An 18,982-nucleotide genomic window follows, 5' to 3' on the forward strand; every position below is an offset into this window, starting at 1 on the left:
ATTTTCATCAACACAGAAAATGTAAGCATTGCCACTTCCCATAGTAGCTAGGTGACATATCTTACCGAGTTCGCATCGCGTAAATCAAATGATTTATCAAGAACACTGTATAAACAGCAATTAGTAGCAAACTTCTCAATCATAAATACTCGGAAGCCAGGAAGCTGAGGAAACAAGAGAGTAACAAAGGAAGAACCATGTGAGCAATGAGCAATCCAACTCAATGTCAAGTAATGATAGTTAAAAAAATCATGACATAACAGGATTACCTTATCTTCAGAGTTAGAGCACCAGTCCTTTACAAGATTCACGAAAATCTGTACACATGCCTAGAAACCATGGCCAAGGTGTGAGTAAATGGTGTCCACAGCTTAACTTATAGTCAAGCTCGAGAATGCAGATAGATTTAAAAGAAGATAAAAATCAAGTTAAACCAAAATCCTCACCTTGCGTAGGAGTATATCTTTATGTTTGCATGAGGTAAATAAAAGCAACTGCATTATGGTCTCCAGATACTGCCTAGAGCTAGGAGTAAGGAGAACTGTAGAAAGATCATGCGTTGCCATAGCATGCAAGAATGTGTATAATGTCCTCTGCAGCTCTTGCAGTTCTCGCATTTCCTGTAGTGGTGAGACGAAAATATATTACAAAAAGAAATATATCCTGTACGGCTGTACCTGGACAACCCTATCCACCTAAGCTAATGGAATTCATGCCAAACAAACAAGTAAATAGATAAGAACTTATATTGGGCAACAGCCTATCACACTAGCCATACCACGTAAAGTGGAGTACGTATCACGTCACTTTTATTCCTTTAGTGAGTATTGAGAATCGTGCAAGAAATATTTGCTTTGTTGAACTGTATTGCATTTGCCACATGTTATAGCTAGAGTTGCATTATCATAAGTAGGAAAACATAAAAAAATTAGCAAATAATTTAGTATATCCCCAAGGTTAGCACATTTCAAAGGCATTAGCATCCTTGCAATAGTGGAGACAAGCAGAAACATAAAAAAAAAGTATACTAAGTATAAGCAGCTAGAAAATAAAGTAAAATACACAGTGGCCTGTTTACAGAGGCAATCAACATTACCTCGGTATTGCTTGCAGGACCAGCTGAAAATGCATCTTGTGATAATATCACAGACAAATGACTTGCAATAGTAGGAAAGACTTCCTCCAATATGGCGCTAGCCGACGATTTAAATTTGCAGATTATTTGGTTTACCAATACGAGAAATTCCACCATATCTTTAGCCTGTATGAAAATAATAATACTGTGAGAACTGAAATATGACGCAAGATAGAATTAACAATAAGATAGAAAAGGAGAAAGAAACAAGACAAACTAGAAGTCTTTCAAGGCTAATAACAGGCTAGAATCACACATTTTTAGTTGTGTTAACTGCCTTTAGGGAGATAGTTTGGTGACATGAAACAAGTGCCCTGCCCTAGTGATCACACCCGTAGTCTAAGCAGCCTAAGACAACCCCTGAATGAACTTTGCCTAAACTCAATTGTGCAGGAATGGTGCTTCTATTGTAGTTCAACCTGTGCTCCACATCAGTATAGTACTAATAACAGTGTTTCCCACTACAAAAGGCAAAAGAAGCAATGCTGGAACAAAGAAGCCAGTCAGGCAGCAAGTAACGGAACATAGGAGTCAGTCAGGCAGCGAGTGATGGAACTTACAAGAAAACAGACATATCTGAGTATGGCAGAGTCTAACAAACCATGAAGACAATGGGTGTTGTATTTATGTCCATGAGCAGAGAAAGAGGAAAAACATGGGGGTAGAGCCGTAGAGGTGCAGAGGATTTGTTCCTATGCTTTTTGGCCACCAGAAAAATAAACACAAATATGTTCTCTAGTAACTTATTCTAATTTCTTTAGGGCAAGTAAGATTACTTTTAGGAGCACATTGAAATCTTCAGAATGGAAAGAGTGCTTTGTTATTAAGGCACTGCCTGAAATAGCAACATGCAGTTCACAAAGTAGAGAAGGGGTAATTAAGAAATTGCTAATGGCTATCTATGGCCTAATCCTGTGTGTGGCTAAATGGTCTAACTTTGTAATCAACAAGTTCGTTTTGGTTACCTTTCCATTTTAAAGGCTGAAAACCGATTTTTTTAAAACCATTAACACTATTATTTATACAGCAAGACTCTCTCAAGCAGAAAACCAAGAAAACAGAGGCTTGCCATTAAAATATAATTGAAATACCTCGTTATCAAGAAGCAATTGTCTCAGTGCGATTGGAATACGTGGAAGCACTGAGATACCTAATATCTCGATCATACGATGCAGAAATGATATGACCTGCATTTCAGCATATGAAGAAGTTATGGAATGGTTAATCATGTTATCAAAGCATGGAAGTAACGAAGATGCTTAAGGAACAGGTTCAGATTTACCTTAGATCGCAGAGGTCTCACGCTAGGAAATGAAACAAGGACTTGCAAAACTACATCAAGGGTCTGGGAGAAGATGATAAAAACAATTTATATCAGAATAAAGGGCAGAATGAAGACTGCAGATGTGGAGGCTACTTAAACAGGTAGTAATTGAGGGCTAAAAACTGATTCCACCACTGGCGTATCAGAGCAACGAACTTCTAGGACTGATCTAGGTTGGAAGTTTGCTGGGGTTGCCTAGCGATATCACTTAGCTCAATCTAAAGATATCTGAGCTTGTACCGCATGGTTGGAGGCAAGAAAAGCAGAACCACCAATGACCTAGCCACCGATCAGTATATTAGAAGGTTTTATAAGCAGCTCTTTCTTAGCTTATATAACTGCACCGTAACCAACGTACACTCGTATAGGCTCAACTAGTAATACCAATGTAGGAACTCCGATTGGTTTCTCACAGGTCGGATCCAATAATAAATAGACTTTATGGTAAGGAGAACGAAGCTAGCAAAGCCAGGCAAAGAGAGTTCTTCTTGATAGGAAGTTGCATATACCAGATGCTCCATGGTAACAAGCCAGAACCATACAATACTGTGGAATATAGGCAAGTTCACAAAACTTACTTTCTTGAACATGACCCCAATAGCTGGCCTATTTACCATCACAAGGCGCTCATTAAAGCCCTAAAAAAGGCAGTGTACAGAAACAGTAAGTATGAGGTGTAAACAACTTCGTGCACAGAAGTAAGAATTATTACATGAGAATAAATCAACCACAAGCAGTTTCCCATAATGTCAATACCACATTTTAGAGAATGTTTTATACGCATCCTTGCAATGGTGGATGCAAATTACCTTGCTGACCATATTCAATGCAACAATAATTTGTTGAAGACTAATAGCTCTTGGTGATGATTCCTCAAGCCCTCGTGCTTTGGCATCCATAACAAGTGACTCAATCTGGGGGGTTGGGGGAATGTTACCCGCATCAGTAAGTCTCTCATGTTTTAGTGAAACTAATGCCATAATATTAAGCAAAAGGAAAATTAATCACCTGATGACAGAGAGGATTTAGAAGAGCAGTCAAGCACTGAGCCTGCTTCTCTGGTGATACCTCTTCAATGCCAATCAATAATCCAACAGCCTGAAATTAAACCATGAGTGACTGGTCCAAGTTAGTATTTCCACTGAACAAAACATAAACAAATAGGCACAGGTAAGTTAACCTATAGAGAAAAATAAACAATGCACCTCAAAAATTTGGCTGCCATCCTCTGAGCTGGGAAACTTAGTATCTTTATTTGCCCAATCCATAGAAGTGAATTGACTTAGTACATCTTGCAGGCTCTGCTAACTCACAGATACATAGTATTAGCTTTAGAATAGCATAAAAGTTATGTCTCTACCAACCAACAGAGATAAGGAAAGACCTGCAATATGGTATCCAGGTAAGGCACTAGCTTTGCCTTCAATGACTTGACTGCCCTCATGAATAAGTATCCTGCACGACGGCTCACGTGGGCATTCTGATGGTGTATTCCACGGTTATCCAAGAACACGCCAAGCAGGTGTGGTACATACTGCACATGCTCCTGCATGAACTTCATGTAGCGGGTAACTGTCTCCAGATACACCAATGCAACCAAGCGGTGTGTGTGACACGAGAACCTCGCAGAAAGGAGCATGGGCACAAGCTCCCCAAGCAGCCCTGCCCCAGTCCGAATCTCCTCCTCACCCACAGCTTCTCCAAGTCGGAAGAACAGGGTAAGAGCAACCTCAACATCCTCCACACTAGCTTCTGTAGACGAGAGAGCTGTCACAATCAACCCTCTTATGAACAGCTGAGCGGCAGCTGGTGCAACACGACAAATGCTCCGGAACAATACGATCAAATCTTTCCGATGCTCCGCCATGAGGTCCTCCTCCTCCTTCCCTATCTTGTCAAGCACGTCAAGATGCCCCCTATATACTGGATCAAGTGACATCTGCACCCGCACCACCTCCAAGATCCGTCCCAAGTGCCCCAACTGCTTCTCAGACGGTGCCTTCATTATGCTCACATAGCCAGATAAGAACTCAAGCACGGAACCAGAGTCCACATCTTCATCGTTACCGCTCTCTGCAGCTGCAAATACAGCTGGTAGCACCTCTTCCAACATCTCCAATGCTGCAGCTCCATCAGCATCACTAGGACCAAGCCTGCGATGACATTCGAGAGCCTCGGCAGCATATGCTGTCACCAAGGGTGCCATCTTCAACCCACTGTCTGGGCTACCAAGCCCCTGCTGTGCAGCCAGGAGTGACCTCAACAATCCCACCTTCGCCCTTGAGTCCATCCTCTTCGATGCCACAGCAGAAAGGCACACCACCGCTGCAGCAGCAAGTGGAGGCGCGCTTCCCGGGGACATTGCAATGTCAAAGAGCAGAGGGACGAACACATCATTGGCGACTAGTCCGACATCGATCCACGAGATGCACCTGCGCGCCGCTTCAAGGGCCACCGCCGCAGCCGCAGGGTCGGCTGTACGGAGGGTCACGGCGGCGGTGTGCCAGTGGCTGGCGATCTGGGACACGCACTGCGCGCGCATGGAATCCTTCACCCGCATAGCGTCGGCGGCCTCGTCAGAACTGCGGGGGTACTCCTGGGAGAGCAGGTCGTCGTCGAGGGAGATTAGAACCCGCGCGAACATGTCCGTGGGGCCGGGCTGCGGCGGCGCGGGCGGGAGGAGGTCCAGGAAGTAGGAAGGGTAGACATGGGGGTAGTCCAGGCGGACGAGGAGCGCAACAAGCTGCGCGACCTTGTTGCGGAGGAAAGGCGGCGACGCGGCGTGAGAGGAAACCGCCAGCGAGAGGAGGGAGGAGCGGAGGAGCGCGATGTCGTCGGGGAGCACTATGCGGCGGCGGAGGAGCGCGTCGTGGAGGGACTGAAGGCACCAGAAGTGGACCTGCGCGTGCGGGGAGGAGGCGATGCCGGAGAGGCACAGGCGGAGGAGCGACGACGGCGGGGACTCGTTGCGGGCGCGGTCGCAGAAGGCGAGAGCCTCCGCGCGGACCGGACGCGGACGCCGCGGCGGCGGCGGGCGAGTCGGAGGCCAGCAGGATGGCCTGCTCGAGGTCGTCCATGGCGGTGCGGGAGGAATATGGGGGGGGGGGGGGGGGGGGGGGGGGGGGGGAGGGAGGGGGCGAAGGAGGGGAGGAAGAGAGGGTTTGCTCCGCCGTGAGTCCGTGCTCCTTCCGTTGTTTGCGAGGATGGGTGGTTTCGCTGCTTGTTTTTGGGTTTGGCTCGCCGGTTTTATTATGGGTTTAAGGGCAGATTTTGGGTTTAGAGCATTTTTTTTAAATGACCGTGGATTATTTACGGCTGACGGATTTGATGTATGAGAAAAAAATATTGTTTTAACTTATAATCCACGATCGTATATGAGCAAGCGAACATGCTTTTTGTTAGGCCTTTTTGTTTCGCCCTGTCCAAGTAAATATCATTCCACATTTCCACCTGATACATCGTAACATTATTTTGGTTCTCTTGATGTCTTTGTTTGCCTCATCTCGTCAGTGCAAGTCAAACTCACTCCCAAACTCAACCCCCCTCCCCCGCAAAAGTAAGAAAAAATTTATGTTAGAACCATACACTCTCCCTACTTCGGTTCTTGACCAAGCGAGAGGATCTCTCACCTAAAAATCAAATGAGTCTTGGTATCATAAAGAATATAGTGTTAACCACACTTATTTTATTAGGGAATGGATACAAGTAATGGAGGTTATTTGGTTGCCTATTAACATGCGTTACACTTAAACTTTCGCAGCCATCACAAAAAGTAGTCCTTGTTTGTTTATTGCGTTAAGTTTAATACGTCATACACAAAAACCTTTGCATAGCATGTCATTTATCGCCACACTCTGGCGTGATTTTTTGCCGCTAGGCTTGCGGCTTGGCAGGATGCGAATGACAACAAGCATGCTTTTGTTCTCACCTAACCTAAAATAAGAGTTGGTGCTTTCAGTTCTATACGAAATATGTTATGGTTACGTGCATGAGGGGTAATTATTTGGCGCCAAACGACAATAAGTAAAACATATTTGCATGGTAGCATATATAAGATTTTTATTAATTATATCATTGTTAAAACTTTTAGATGGCCTAAACAATAACAGTTGCGTATATTTTTTTTACTAAAGTTGCCTTCACAACATTGATGTTTGTGTCAGCAATATACTACATTATACAACGGTGAGGCAGTGTATATTGTACGGGAGGTGTTATTTCTACTATAAGATATTGTTTATTACATCACCGTTAAGCAACAACTGGCACGCGTATTTCTCTTTCTAAATTTGCCTTCGCAGCATTGATTTTTTTGTCACCAACATAAAGATTAGATCTATTCTACAGTTGTGAGGTAGTGTGCATTCTATTGGAGATGTTATTTCTAGTGTAAGATGTTGTGTATTTTCTATGAGCAGATATATTACATTAAATGTGCATTAACGTCAAATAAAACATGACATCCAAAACCTACCACTCGTTAATTAACGATTTTTTCTGTAAAGCTACTCTGTTTGATGAATTCTTATTTTCCTATAATCACTTGCAGCACATGATGCCATTTGCAAAATGCAACATAGCTCACCATTTGATGAATTTTTATTTCACTACTTCAGCGGCACTTTTCAGGCGAACGAACAATATTTTTCTCTCATAATAAATCAGCATAAGCCAAATTTCAGCGAAATAAACAGGGACATCAGCAGCACTTTCCAGCGAACGAACAATATTTTTCTCTCATAACAGATCAGCATAAGTCAAATTTCAACGAAACGACTCTGAAATTTGGCTTATGCTAATTTATTGTAAAAGAAAAATATTGTTCGTTCGCTGAAAAGTACTGCTAAAGTAATACAACAGAACATGACTTTGGCTCCTGAACTTCACTGCCTGTTGGACACAAAAGTTTACACCAAAATTCCTTTGGTTTTGAAGGAAAACAAATAAAGCACTAGTTGAGCCTAGAAAGACTATCAAATTGGCAACGTGTACTCTCAAACCAAGGATCACGATGAACGTGACAAAAATGGCCACCAAGAGCTTGAGCTTCGCCTTGGCGATCGCAATTGCAAAAACCGCCGTGTCAGTTGTCAATCCTCACGCGAACGTTGCATCGCTGCATCATGACAGGGAGAAACAGTAAAAAAATTTTAGCAGAAGACAGGGAGAAACAGCTGGATGGAGAATCACAACCTCAGAGCAAAAGCAGTTTTTTCTTCCCCTTTCCTCTTTTCTGCAACTTGGGCCGAATTGCAGATCGAGATGAATCAACATAAGGCCATTCCTTGGAAACGGTTGAAAGCCCAGATCAAGCAATCACCACCAGCAGATCCAGGCCCAGCCCAACATCCCGTTACACCCCACAGCAAAACCCTAGAGAGGCCTCATCAACGGCTCCCGCTCCCCCGTCCGACATCCAACGGCGGCCGCATCAGACGCCTGCCTTATAAGACCACGCCATTCCTAGCTCCTAGGGTTTCCTCCACTCCCTCCCCCGCCTCCACTACTCCCCTCCCAGGCGCTACCCAGGTAAGTAGGCGGCGAGCGGCGGCGGCGGCAGCGATGACGACGCGCTTCAAGAAGAACCGCAAGAAGCGCGGCCACGTGTCCGCCGGGCACGGCCGTATCGGCAAGCACCGGAAGCACCCGGGAGGTCGCGGTAACGCCGGTGGCATGCACCACCACCGCATCCTCTTCGACAAGTACCATCCTGGCTACTTCGGCAAGGTCGGCATGCGCTACTTCCACAAGCTCCGCAACAAGTTCTACTGCCCCGCGGTCAACATCGAGCGCCTCTGGTCGATGGTGCCTGCCGACAAGGCGGCGGAGGCCGGCGGCGACAAGGCCCCCCAGATCGACGTCACGCAGTTCGGCTACTTCAAGGTGCTCGGGAAGGGGGTGCTGCCGCCCAAGCCCATCGTCGTCAAGGCCAAGCTCATCTCCAAGGTTGCCGAGAAGAAGATCAAGGCCGCCGGCGGCGCCGTCGTGCTCACCGCCTAGGTTTCAGTACTTGTTCGCCTCTTGGTTTTGAGATCTACTTCTGAACTAGTAGTGTGCTTTCCTGTCTCAGCTACTTGTGTTAAGAAGACTTGTAGTTTTTAAATCTGTGGCTGCTGCCTGTTGTTACAGGGCTTATGAGGATTTTGATGCAAGTTCATATCAAATATTTCAGATATATTAAAGCTATCTATGCTACCAATTGTTCTACTTTCATCCGTGCAATTGATTTATGATGCATGTTGTGGGATCTTCGGTGTTATGAAATTCGTAACTGTGTTTGCGTTACAAGATCGTTAGAAATGATGTGAAATACGTGTGTTGTTGAACCTTGTGCTGTAGATTGTTCTCTGTTCATTCGAGACTAATAAACTCGATGCAATTCTCTGTGTTGCGCCGCTACTTATATTTTCATGACTTGGAAGTCTTAGTTTTAGTGATGCCTGCAGCCTTAGGCTTTGTAAATGTGTAGTGTGCCTTGAATAATTTCACTGGTAGTATACTGTTGCATGAGATATTTTTATGCCCTGATTTGGTAGCCTTAGAGTCTCTAGCATTGATTCGACGACAAATGCAACATCACAGTTTACCATTGTGTTGCATTTTGGTAATGCTGGACTCTTTCCTTGCTAGTAAGTGATGAAGGCCCTGCTTGGTGAGACAGTGTGCATTGGGATTTTTGCATTTAGCAATGCAAGTTTGTATGAAATGTTTCAGATATATTGATTCTATGATTGCTGTCATCGCGGTGTGATTTGTTTCTTCCGTGTAAATGATCATGGGTGATTTGTTTCTTCTGTGTAAATGGTCATTGTGCATTGTCTTTTGTATGATGGATTGGACTATTGGAGTGCAAGTCATAGAAGTTATGAACTTGTTTGCATTGTACTGTCACATGCTAGAAACTAGACCATGCTTAGTCAGCATGATAAATGAAATAAGCCTCAGCCCTCAGGTGCATTTCCTAGAGGTTTTATGAAAGTTACTAGTGGTTGTCCGGGATACTTTACTTTTGGTACTAAACGTGTTTTGTGTATAAACCAGCAATATATACTGCATAATGCTAGTTTTGTGTTGCAACATTTGGCTTATTCCGTGTTTGTTGCTTCCTCGGTAGCCTCTACTCCTGATGAATCTGTGTTGGTGAAAAATGCTCTTTTCTCATTTTCTTTTAGTGTCATTCCAACCGATAAATTTCACGTTGAAAAATGTGTATTTTTGTGGATGCTTTTGTTGGTTGTGATCTTGTGGATGGGTTTGGGTCACTGCTTTCAACTGTGGTCTCAGTCTTTATGGCCCCGTTCGCTGGTCTGAAACTGGCTGAAAAATATTGTTCCGGCTGAATTGTTGTGAGAGAAAAAAATACTATTTCGACTGAAAAAAGAAGGCAAACCAGCTATTTTTAAGACCAGCGAACGGCCGATCGTCGTTCCTCTTTATTGCGGTTGTAGCAAATCATGGATGGCACTCCTCATTTAACGTTCTCATTCCCATGTCTCAATTCAAATCTCTGCTGATGAAGTGACGATCCCCTGTATTCTGGTGACTACCACCTTGCCGACTGCTGACCACTTGCTTACTGCTGACTGAGCATATGGTCTTCGTTTATCATCCTGATCCGGTGATCCCACTGTAGTTTGAATGTAAAATCTTCCAGCAGGAACTTGTCCCCGCCCACCTCCATCTCTAAATGTCTCCTTCCTGTGTTACTCTCGTACATAATGCCTCACCTCCATCTCTAAATGTCTCTTGTTGTGTTATTCGTACATAATGCTCACCCCCATCTCCAAATGTCTCTTCTTGTTTGATGACAGCGTAGTCGGCATACAGGAGTGGTTAAGCAAGTCAGTGATGCTCAGGGCACTTCACTTCGTCATAGGCCTTGGGTAGTTGGCGAAATTTTTTGGCAAATGGTACTGTAGCACTTTCGTTGTTATTTGACAATTAGTGTCTAATCATAGTCTAATTTGGCTTAAAAGATTTGTCTCGTGGATTTCGTCTAAACTGTGTAATTAGTTTTATTTTTTATTTATATTTAATGCTTCATGTATGCGTCCAAAGATTCGATGTGACGAGAAATCTTGAAATTTTTTTGTAAAATAGAAGAGAACTAAACAGCACCATAGGTTTTCTGTCTATTTATTATCTCTTTATTTATTGATTTTTGCTGAGAGAAGAAAAACACAAGAATCCGAGTCTATCGTAGACTCGACGTCTTCACGCGCAGCTTGGCCGTCGAAACCATCCAATGCAGCGTTGGGGGAGGAGCGCTCGGTTTCCATCTACGACTGCGGATCCTGCGCTGCCGGTGAAGCACCGCTCCTGCGTTCGCCGCCGTCACGGACCTCGCGCGGCCAGTGGGAGCTCGCGCAGCCGCCGCCGTCACGAAGCCTCGCGCGGCCACTGGCTGGATCTGGCGCCTCGCCGTCGCGGACCCTCGCATGGCTGCCTCGCACACGCGGCCGCCGACGGGAGCTCGCGCACGGCCACCGCGGAGCCAGCTCGCTCGCGCGGCCACCGACGAGATCTCGCGCGCCGCCGCCATGGAGTCTCGCGCGGCCATCGACGTGCCCGCTCAGTGGAGCGGCGGCCATCGACGTCATCATCTGGGAGGTGTGCGCCTTCGCTGCCTTGGCCACGGTGCTCGTCGCCGGTGTCACCTGGTGCCTGAGCGTCGCGGCCGCGGGTCGTGCTGCCGGCAGCATGGCGTTTCCCACCGCCGCGCCAGCAGGCAGAGCCAGCGGAGTGTGCGGGCTTGCCGAAATAGACATCAGCCCGCTGCCCAAGTCCCCGTACCAGCACCGCCTCGGCCATCGACGTGCGCCCCGCGTGCGCGGCCGCCGCCCCGGAGCTACCTCGCTTGCACGGCCAGCCGGCCACGCCTCATCGAGGAGTTCACGTCGTCGAGGAGCTCGCGCCTTGGGTGGCCTTCCCCTGCTACTACGAAGAGTTCACGTCGTCGAGTATGCGGCCGGGTCGCTGAGGTCCTCACGAACGAGCAGCAAGCAGATAGAGAAGGCTTCAGCCACGCGGCCACATGCTTACTTGCCCGCACAGGATCTGAAGGATTGGGCAAAGATGATTGGGCATGGTTCACTTTGCAAATTTTTTTTTGAACTCGATGAATAGTATAATTTTCGTCTTATTTGGCAAATATTGTCCGATCGTGGACCAACTAGGCTCAAAAGATTCATCTCGTGATTTCCAACTAAACTGTGTAATTAGTTATTTTTTTACCTACATTTAATACTCCATGCAAGCGGCTAAAAATTGATGTGATGGAGAGAAAGTGAAAAAACTTAATTTGAATGGCATCTAAGAGCATCTCCAAGAGTTTGCTATCTCAACTTGGCATCCATATAATTTTGGCAAAATAAGAAAAAATAGCCTCCAACAGTTTGGCAAAACAACTTGGCATCAATAGCAACTTGGCAAATCTTCCCTCCGCGCGCGCAAATATACGCGCGCGTATACGGCTTGGCATCCGGGGCTCTTCGTTTCTTAGCGGGGCTCTTCGTTCGCTTAGCGGGGCTCTTCGTTCGTTTAGCGGGGCTCTTCGTTCGCTTAGCGGGCCTCTTCGTTTTGTTAACGGGTTTTTTAATTTTACCAAGTCAAAAATGCCAACTCTTGGAGATGGATTGTTTTTTTACTTGGCAATAATTTTGGAAGTTAGCAATATCACAAGATTTGCCAAGTAAAATTTGACAAACTCTTGGAGATGCTCTAAACAAGGCCTGGTTTGATCTTTTTTCGTGAACCCTGTTACCAAATATGCTTTGGGGAGTATTTCTATCGATAGTGTCTTGTGGTATAAAAACTCGGTGGTTTATTGGGAGTGTCCATAGCAGCTTTGGCTAGTCTTGGTTGGGCCTACTTGACATGGGCCACGTTGTTTCAGAATGGGAAAAAGTTCACGTTGCCTTCCTCAATTTTCACGAAAATCCATTTTTTCTCACTGAATTCCAAAATCGGACAAAACACCTCCTTCAACTTTTAAAACCGTTATCTTACATCCCTGGCCCTGTTATAAGCAGTTTTGAAGGAGGTTTTGTCTTTTTCTTTTTTATTTATTTCGGTTGAATCTTTGAAAAATCATAGTACAGGCGGTTGTCAAGTAATATTGGTCCATGAAGTGTAGTTCGTGCACAGCTCATCCCTGCTTCTGCTGGTACTGTCAATGTAAGGAGATGATCGGTATCCCTTGTCTATGCGCCGGGCGGTTCCATTGTTTGTGCGCCGAGCCCTTGTGATCAGGAGGTATCCCCCAGTGTCGCACCTTTCCTCTCAGGCTTGTTGGTTGAATAGCTCTGATAATGAAGAGCCCAGTCAGAGTTCTGCTTATGGTGACTATAGAAGTCGTCGTCTGCTTCCCTTGATCACACTAGCAGTGCGGGCTTCAAACTGGGATGCTGCCAGAAATATAAGCTTCAGGGAGTGTGTGAGGTTATACGGGCCATCTCAGTCAGTTGGTTTGTTTGCTTTGATTGTGCAGGCGTTCTTGCCGCGGAAAATCAAAGAGGTCCGGTGCTTGATTCAGAGCATTGTTGATTACTGTGGAAATGCTGGGTCAGAGTTGTTTGAGTTGGCTCCTATGTTGGTCAGCAATTTGGGTCAGTCAATGACGCTGTTACAAGTTTATGCTGCAGTCATCCGTATTTTTGTAGAGTCGTCAATGTTTGAGGATGAAGGGCGGGCCTGGTGCAAGCGGTAGAGTCTTACCGCCTGTGACCGGAAGGTCCCGGGTTCGAGTCGCGGTCTCCTCGCATTGCACAGGCAAGGGTAAGGCTTGCCACTAACACCCTTCCCCAGGCCCCGCACAGAGCGGGAGCTCTCTGCACTGGGTACGCCCCGTCAATGTTTGAGGATGCTCCTCTCACTTGTGTTGAGGTCAAGAACTTTGGTGTTGACAGACGTTTGTGCAATTTCTTGCTGAAGTGTTTAGTCGAGGGGAATCAGATCATGTATGCGAGGAGTTTATTTGATGACATGAAAAGTTGTGGTCCTTCACCCAATGTCTGCTCTTATTCAATTTTGATGAGTATGTACACACATGGAGAGAGGTTATGCTTAGATGAAGCTTTTGAGCTTCTTTGTGAAATGGAATCGAATAGTGTGAGACCGAACGCTACAACACATGGAACTTACCTCTATGGGCTTTGCCGTTCCAGACAGGTAACATCTGCATGGGACTTTCTTCAAACTCTTTCTCAGAGTGGAGGCCCTTGCAGCAATTATTGTTTCAATGCTGTGATTCATGGTTTCTGTAGCGAGGGTCAGGTTGACAAAGCCATAGAAGTGTTTCATGGGATGAAGAAATGTGGGTTTGTCCCAGATGTCCACAGCTACAGCATATTAGTTGATGGGTTATGCAAGCATGGGTATTTATTGAAAGGTTATGACATGCTTGATGAAATGGCGAGAAATGGAATACGTCCTAATCAAGTGAGTTACAGTTCACTTCTGCATGGCCTTTGCAAAACTGGACAGGTTGCATTGGCATTAAAGATTTTCAAGAACCTCCAAGACCAAGGTTTTGAGCATGACCAAATAAATTACAGCATCATTCTTCATGGCTGTTGCCAACATTTAGATCTCAAGGCCATCTCTGACCTTTGGTTTGACATGATTCATCATGATATGGCTCCAGATGTTTACAATTATACCAGTCTGATCTACGCATTATGTAGACATAGAAACCTTCAAGATGCATTGGGAGTGTTTGAGCTCATGCTTGAAAATGGGTTGAGTCCCAACATTGTGACATGCACAATCCTAGTTGACAGCTTTAGCAAAGTAGGGCTAGGTGGTGAAGCCTTCTTATTCCTGGATAGAATACATCAGTCATTAGGAATCGTCCCAAACCTTTGCATGTACAGAGTTATTATCAATGGCCTTTGCAAGACCAACAAATATAGTGATGTGCGGAAATTTTTTGCAAACATGATAAAGAGGGGCTATGTTCCTGATGTTGTCCTTTACAGTATTATTATTGATGGCTTCGTGAAAGCTCTGAAGTTGCAGGAGGCCTTAAGGTTGTACCGTAAGATGTTGGATGAAGGCGTAAAACCTAACACATTTACATATTCTAGCCTCATAAATGGGCTGTGTAATGATGATAGACTTCCTGAAGCTATGGGATTGATTAGGGATATGATTGGGGAAGACCTGTTACTTGACAATGTTTTGTACACATCTATCATTGCTTGCTATTGTAGGCGTTTAAATATGAAGGCTGCTAATGAATGGCTCAGAGAAATGGAAAAAAAGTGGTGTGTTCCTAGATGCTTTTGTATATACTTGTATGATTGATGGTTATAGTAAAGTGCTTGCAATGGATGGTGCACGTTTGATGATGGAAGAAATGGAAAAAGAAAAGCTTAAACTTACTGTAGTAACCTACACAGCTCTCATTATTGGATACCTTAAAACGGGGGATGAGAAGGAAGCTTGTATGATGTATGAGAGTATGCGTCATGCAGGCATTGCTCCAGATGTCAAGCTGCGTTGCATTTTGGGCATTGGCAATGACAGGGATGATTGTGATGATCCTCAGAAAGCGAAGGGTGTAACATAATTTTCACATAGAGATTTATTAACTTGATGGAGGGACACTGTTGGTTTGTTTCCTCCACTTCCACACTTCCATCGGCAGTTAAATCCATGGACAACAGCTGAGGGTGTAATCAATACAGGTTAGCCCTTGCCTTACTCAAATAATCAGATAAGATATTAATCTGCCTTTTAAAAATGCTTCTTTTGTTTAAAGTGTTACATTAACAATTTTAACTTCAGGTTACTTGACCTATACCATCACACTGAAAATTTCCCTGCTTTCCAAGTTTCATGTTTAGAAAGGTTTTCTCCATTTGTTTCTACAATACATTCAACCATGCTGTTATTTCTAGATTGTTTTCCTGTAGAATCTTTTTTACCATCTGTAGCACTTGTAAAGCTATGTTTGACAGAACTGAAAGATCACAGCAATTCATGAAAGCAATCAAATGGCTGTGCTCCACACCTGTGGTCAATGTCATGCCATTAATAAGTTGATTGATGCTTAACGGACCACCTTCCCTACCTTTTCATCCTCTTCAAAGAGAACAAAACCTCATTTAATTTATCTTGTATCTAAGAAATATCCTCTCCTGTGTGGCTCATAGGGAGTTTGGGTCCTTCTCTAGACTGATGTATGAGCCGCCTCGCTGTAAGACACTGCACTCTGACTGAAGCCACCACATGGCTCAAGAGGCAAGACACTCCAGGCCACCATGCCGCCGCTCTGTTTTGAAATCCCTTGAACAAATTTTTGTTTGGTAGAAAGCGATTGGGTTTGCCATGGTGGCATGGTGCCCATAAATCAATTGTATGAAAAGGCAATGATATTATTCTGCATTTGTGGGCAGCCAATTGTCTGAAGTCTAGGAATCAAAATGTTCTTTCTGTGGAAAGTTTACTTATGTTATTTTCCAAATATATTTTAATATTTTTCATAACTTCACAGCTTGGGCTTCTTGGTTGTTACTCTGTTTGTTCGGCCTATTGGCTCTGGCTGCAGAGCAATGACAACAATAGCCTAGGGATGAGCTACCCCTTCCTTGACTGACCATCAACCAATATGAAAGAAGTAGAAGCTCCCGATGGAGTTAGACCTTTACCACCAAAGACGCGTCTTTACTTGAGATGGCTGCATGGTTTCCAGCCAATTAAGCACACTTTACACAAGTGGCATATACAGATCCTGGGTCCTGTGGAATATAATACATAATTTAGCATTTATACCCACACCCAAGAACTCGCTTGAAATATATCTTGCATGACAAATATTGTGCGGTGGAGATGACAGCTTGTTTCTATGCAGAATGTGAGCAATCTGGACTAACTGAAATAATAAAAAAGCATGGCGATTAGGAGTGGAAGCCAGAGCTTTGCTGTCACATGAGTTCAGGAGGTGCAGCTGCAGACTTGCTGAGCATGGCAGCTAAGCCGAGCAACAATAAGCAGCAAGAAGTGGAGGTGCAGCAAGAACCACCACAGATATATGGTGGAAAGTTAACACACAGCAAATTTTCCGCCAGCTTATCCAGAGGGGCAGCAATTAGCAGGTGTCGTCATTTTCTACTTCAGCAAGGCCTCTTGCAGGCTAACTCATGGTGGCTTGATAATTCCTGATGCTCCAAAGGTGGAGGCCCTCACTTGCAGGAATGCTGTGAAAACTGCGTAGGATCACAAGTTGCAGGGGAATTTAGTTAAAAAACTGAACATTGTTGAGGCGGGTATTTGGAACAAGAAAGAAATAGGTCAGGCATCGACACCATTCTGGAAGAATTGAAGAAATTGAAGTGATCAACTAGTATTTTGATGGTTTGAATATTTACTTTGCATTTTTTTAGAGTTCTAGGGCAGAGCCCCGGTCTTAGCAGTAACAATGACCAACCGTTTACAGCATCCAGATGGATAACACCTTCCCAACAAGTCCACAAAGCACACAACTAAGAAATCTCCCCAGAAAACACCACACTGAGCTAAAAAACCAATTACATGCCCCCACTCGGAACCCAACTTCAGAAAACTAACCCATTTCCCCTCTTGAAACACCTCCCCCAAAGGCAAGAACTTCACTAGACGAATTTTGACTTCAGCCGAAACTTCTGTCAGCTCCCAAGCAGAAGCACCCTGGTAAAGAAATTTCTCCCATTTGTCACCCACTTGGTTTAACCATGCAGCCTTGGTTGTGACGGCCTGCAAACTCCATGGCACATACCTCTGCTCAACAGCTCTCTGACATTAACCATCTTTGTATTCCCCTGTTAATATGTTCATTGTTATGAAATAAAAGCTGAGCTGAGCTGAGCCTGTTTCTAAGAAAAGAAAAAGGAAAATTAAAGGAATGTTTTTGATTGTTCTTGCATCTAGAATCTATATATTGATTCTGTGGTGCACACTGAATTTAGGATGCTTGCTTTAGTCTGTCTCTCACCCTATGTCAAACTACATTTTGTTGCTTTAGCTATGAAAAATGCATTTCATTAGCAAGTTTGGAGACTCACATTCAGATTGTAGCTTAGGAATATAAGTTTCTAGGAGAGGATTACAGGTATGTCCTAGCAAAAGCAAAAGTTCAAATCAAGCTGACATTTAAGGCATGTAGATTTGCAGAACGTTTAGGAACATTGCAATTTTTTTTTGAGAAATCACTTGATGTAGGGTGATTACCAGTGAACCTCATATGCATATATTTTTTGTTTTGGTTATTTTCAGTGTATGATCATGCAAGTATCTGCTGACAGAAAACAGTTGGCGATGAAGCAACTGTTGTAAGAATTGGTCAGGACCCATATGGCGTTGGATTGGCCAGCCGTACGTCTACCATGCCACCATCTTCAGGCTGTTGCCAGGTGAGCATGGCACTTACTGCAAATGCATCGCATCTTTGCGCTAATGCTGTGACCATAATTTTTAGTCCCAAGATTGCTGCGCCTGGTTACCCGTAGCATTAAGTAATCCTTGCATGTATCTGTGTTTCCCTCTTGCCACAACCACAACTTCGTGTTTTATATTCCTGTGTCAGGCCTTCCATGATGACAGAGTTATTAGGAATTAGGCATAACTTGTTTCCATGCTGGTATTGTATTGCATCATTTTGTTTTGATTCATTTCGTTCCATAAAATATTTTTTCGCATACTACATGCAGCGTCAGGGATCTCTATCAGCACAAGATGTCACTGCTAGCTGCTATCTCCACAGACCACAGTCCACAGTCCACGCGATGCAAGCTCGGCAGCAGGCTTGGAAGAGTCAAGAAGAGTGTCCGCATGGCGGTGAGCACGCCTTCTCAGTTTGTGTGAGCCACGGCAGGCCGGAGGTCAGCGTCGAAGAGGGCTAGTCGTGGGAGCAGCAGGGTCTCGCCGCGCAACCAACGCTTGGCCTGCATGCCACAATTGACTTAAGGTTTGGCTGTCGCTCGTGGATCGGACCTTGCGGCTCCGGGACCGGGGACGATGTATCCAGGCTCCATGTGGCCGTCTCCATCGGCAAGATATCGCCTTCACCCACCCACCCCCCCACCCCCACCCCGCGTCTTTCCAGCTTCCCATCATGAGCTCGCAAGTGACTGCATAAATCACAAGATCGCCATTGCAAAATCTGGAGATACTTGTAAAGCACTGTGGCTGGCTGCAGCTCTACAGTAACATGTGAGATAGAAGACAGCCAGCTGAAGCAGCAGCCGCTGTGGCTGCAAACGAGCCGAACAAGCTGCATATTTGCAGGTAGTCTGTTATTGGACTTCATCAATCATCATTGGTATTGGCCGCGAAGCATCCATACGGCTCCAGTATTACGATTGCCTCCTCATGCGTCAATTCGCCCTTCATCGTTCATGCGTGCAGATTTGGATGGAGCGGGGCCAGGTGCAACACGTTGCAATTTCCTTTCTTTTTCTTCCTTTTGTAATAAAGAACAAGATTAGCAGCGATTCAAGCGGCGATATTGCTTTTTGAAAATTGTTTCCTACTGCACCTTGTAC

At 44.9% G+C, this 18,982-nt stretch overlaps 1 protein-coding gene and 2 pseudogenes across 1 annotated transcript; 2 read left to right on the top strand and 1 right to left on the bottom strand.

Moving 5' to 3' along the window:
* Positions 1–7: 7 nt before the first annotated feature.
* Positions 8–5,536, bottom strand: LOC136534405 (exportin-T-like; annotated as a pseudogene).
* A 2,402-nt stretch (positions 5,537–7,938) lies between these two features.
* Positions 7,939–8,666, top strand: LOC136534404 (large ribosomal subunit protein uL15x-like). The gene has a single exon (XM_066526846.1). The coding sequence runs from the start codon at positions 8,022–8,024 to the stop codon at positions 8,457–8,459; it is 438 nt and encodes a 145-aa protein (XP_066382943.1). The 5' UTR covers positions 7,939–8,021; the 3' UTR covers positions 8,460–8,666.
* Positions 8,667–12,576: 3,910 nt separating this feature from the next.
* LOC136534406 (pentatricopeptide repeat-containing protein At1g63070, mitochondrial-like) lies at positions 12,577–18,501 on the top strand (annotated as a pseudogene).
* Positions 18,502–18,982: the final 481 nt, after the last annotated feature.

This window comes from Miscanthus floridulus, unplaced genomic scaffold, assembly GCF_019320115.1.
Source record: "Miscanthus floridulus cultivar M001 unplaced genomic scaffold, ASM1932011v1 os_1914_1_2, whole genome shotgun sequence".
Lineage (NCBI taxonomy): Eukaryota > Viridiplantae > Streptophyta > Magnoliopsida > Poales > Poaceae > Miscanthus > Miscanthus floridulus.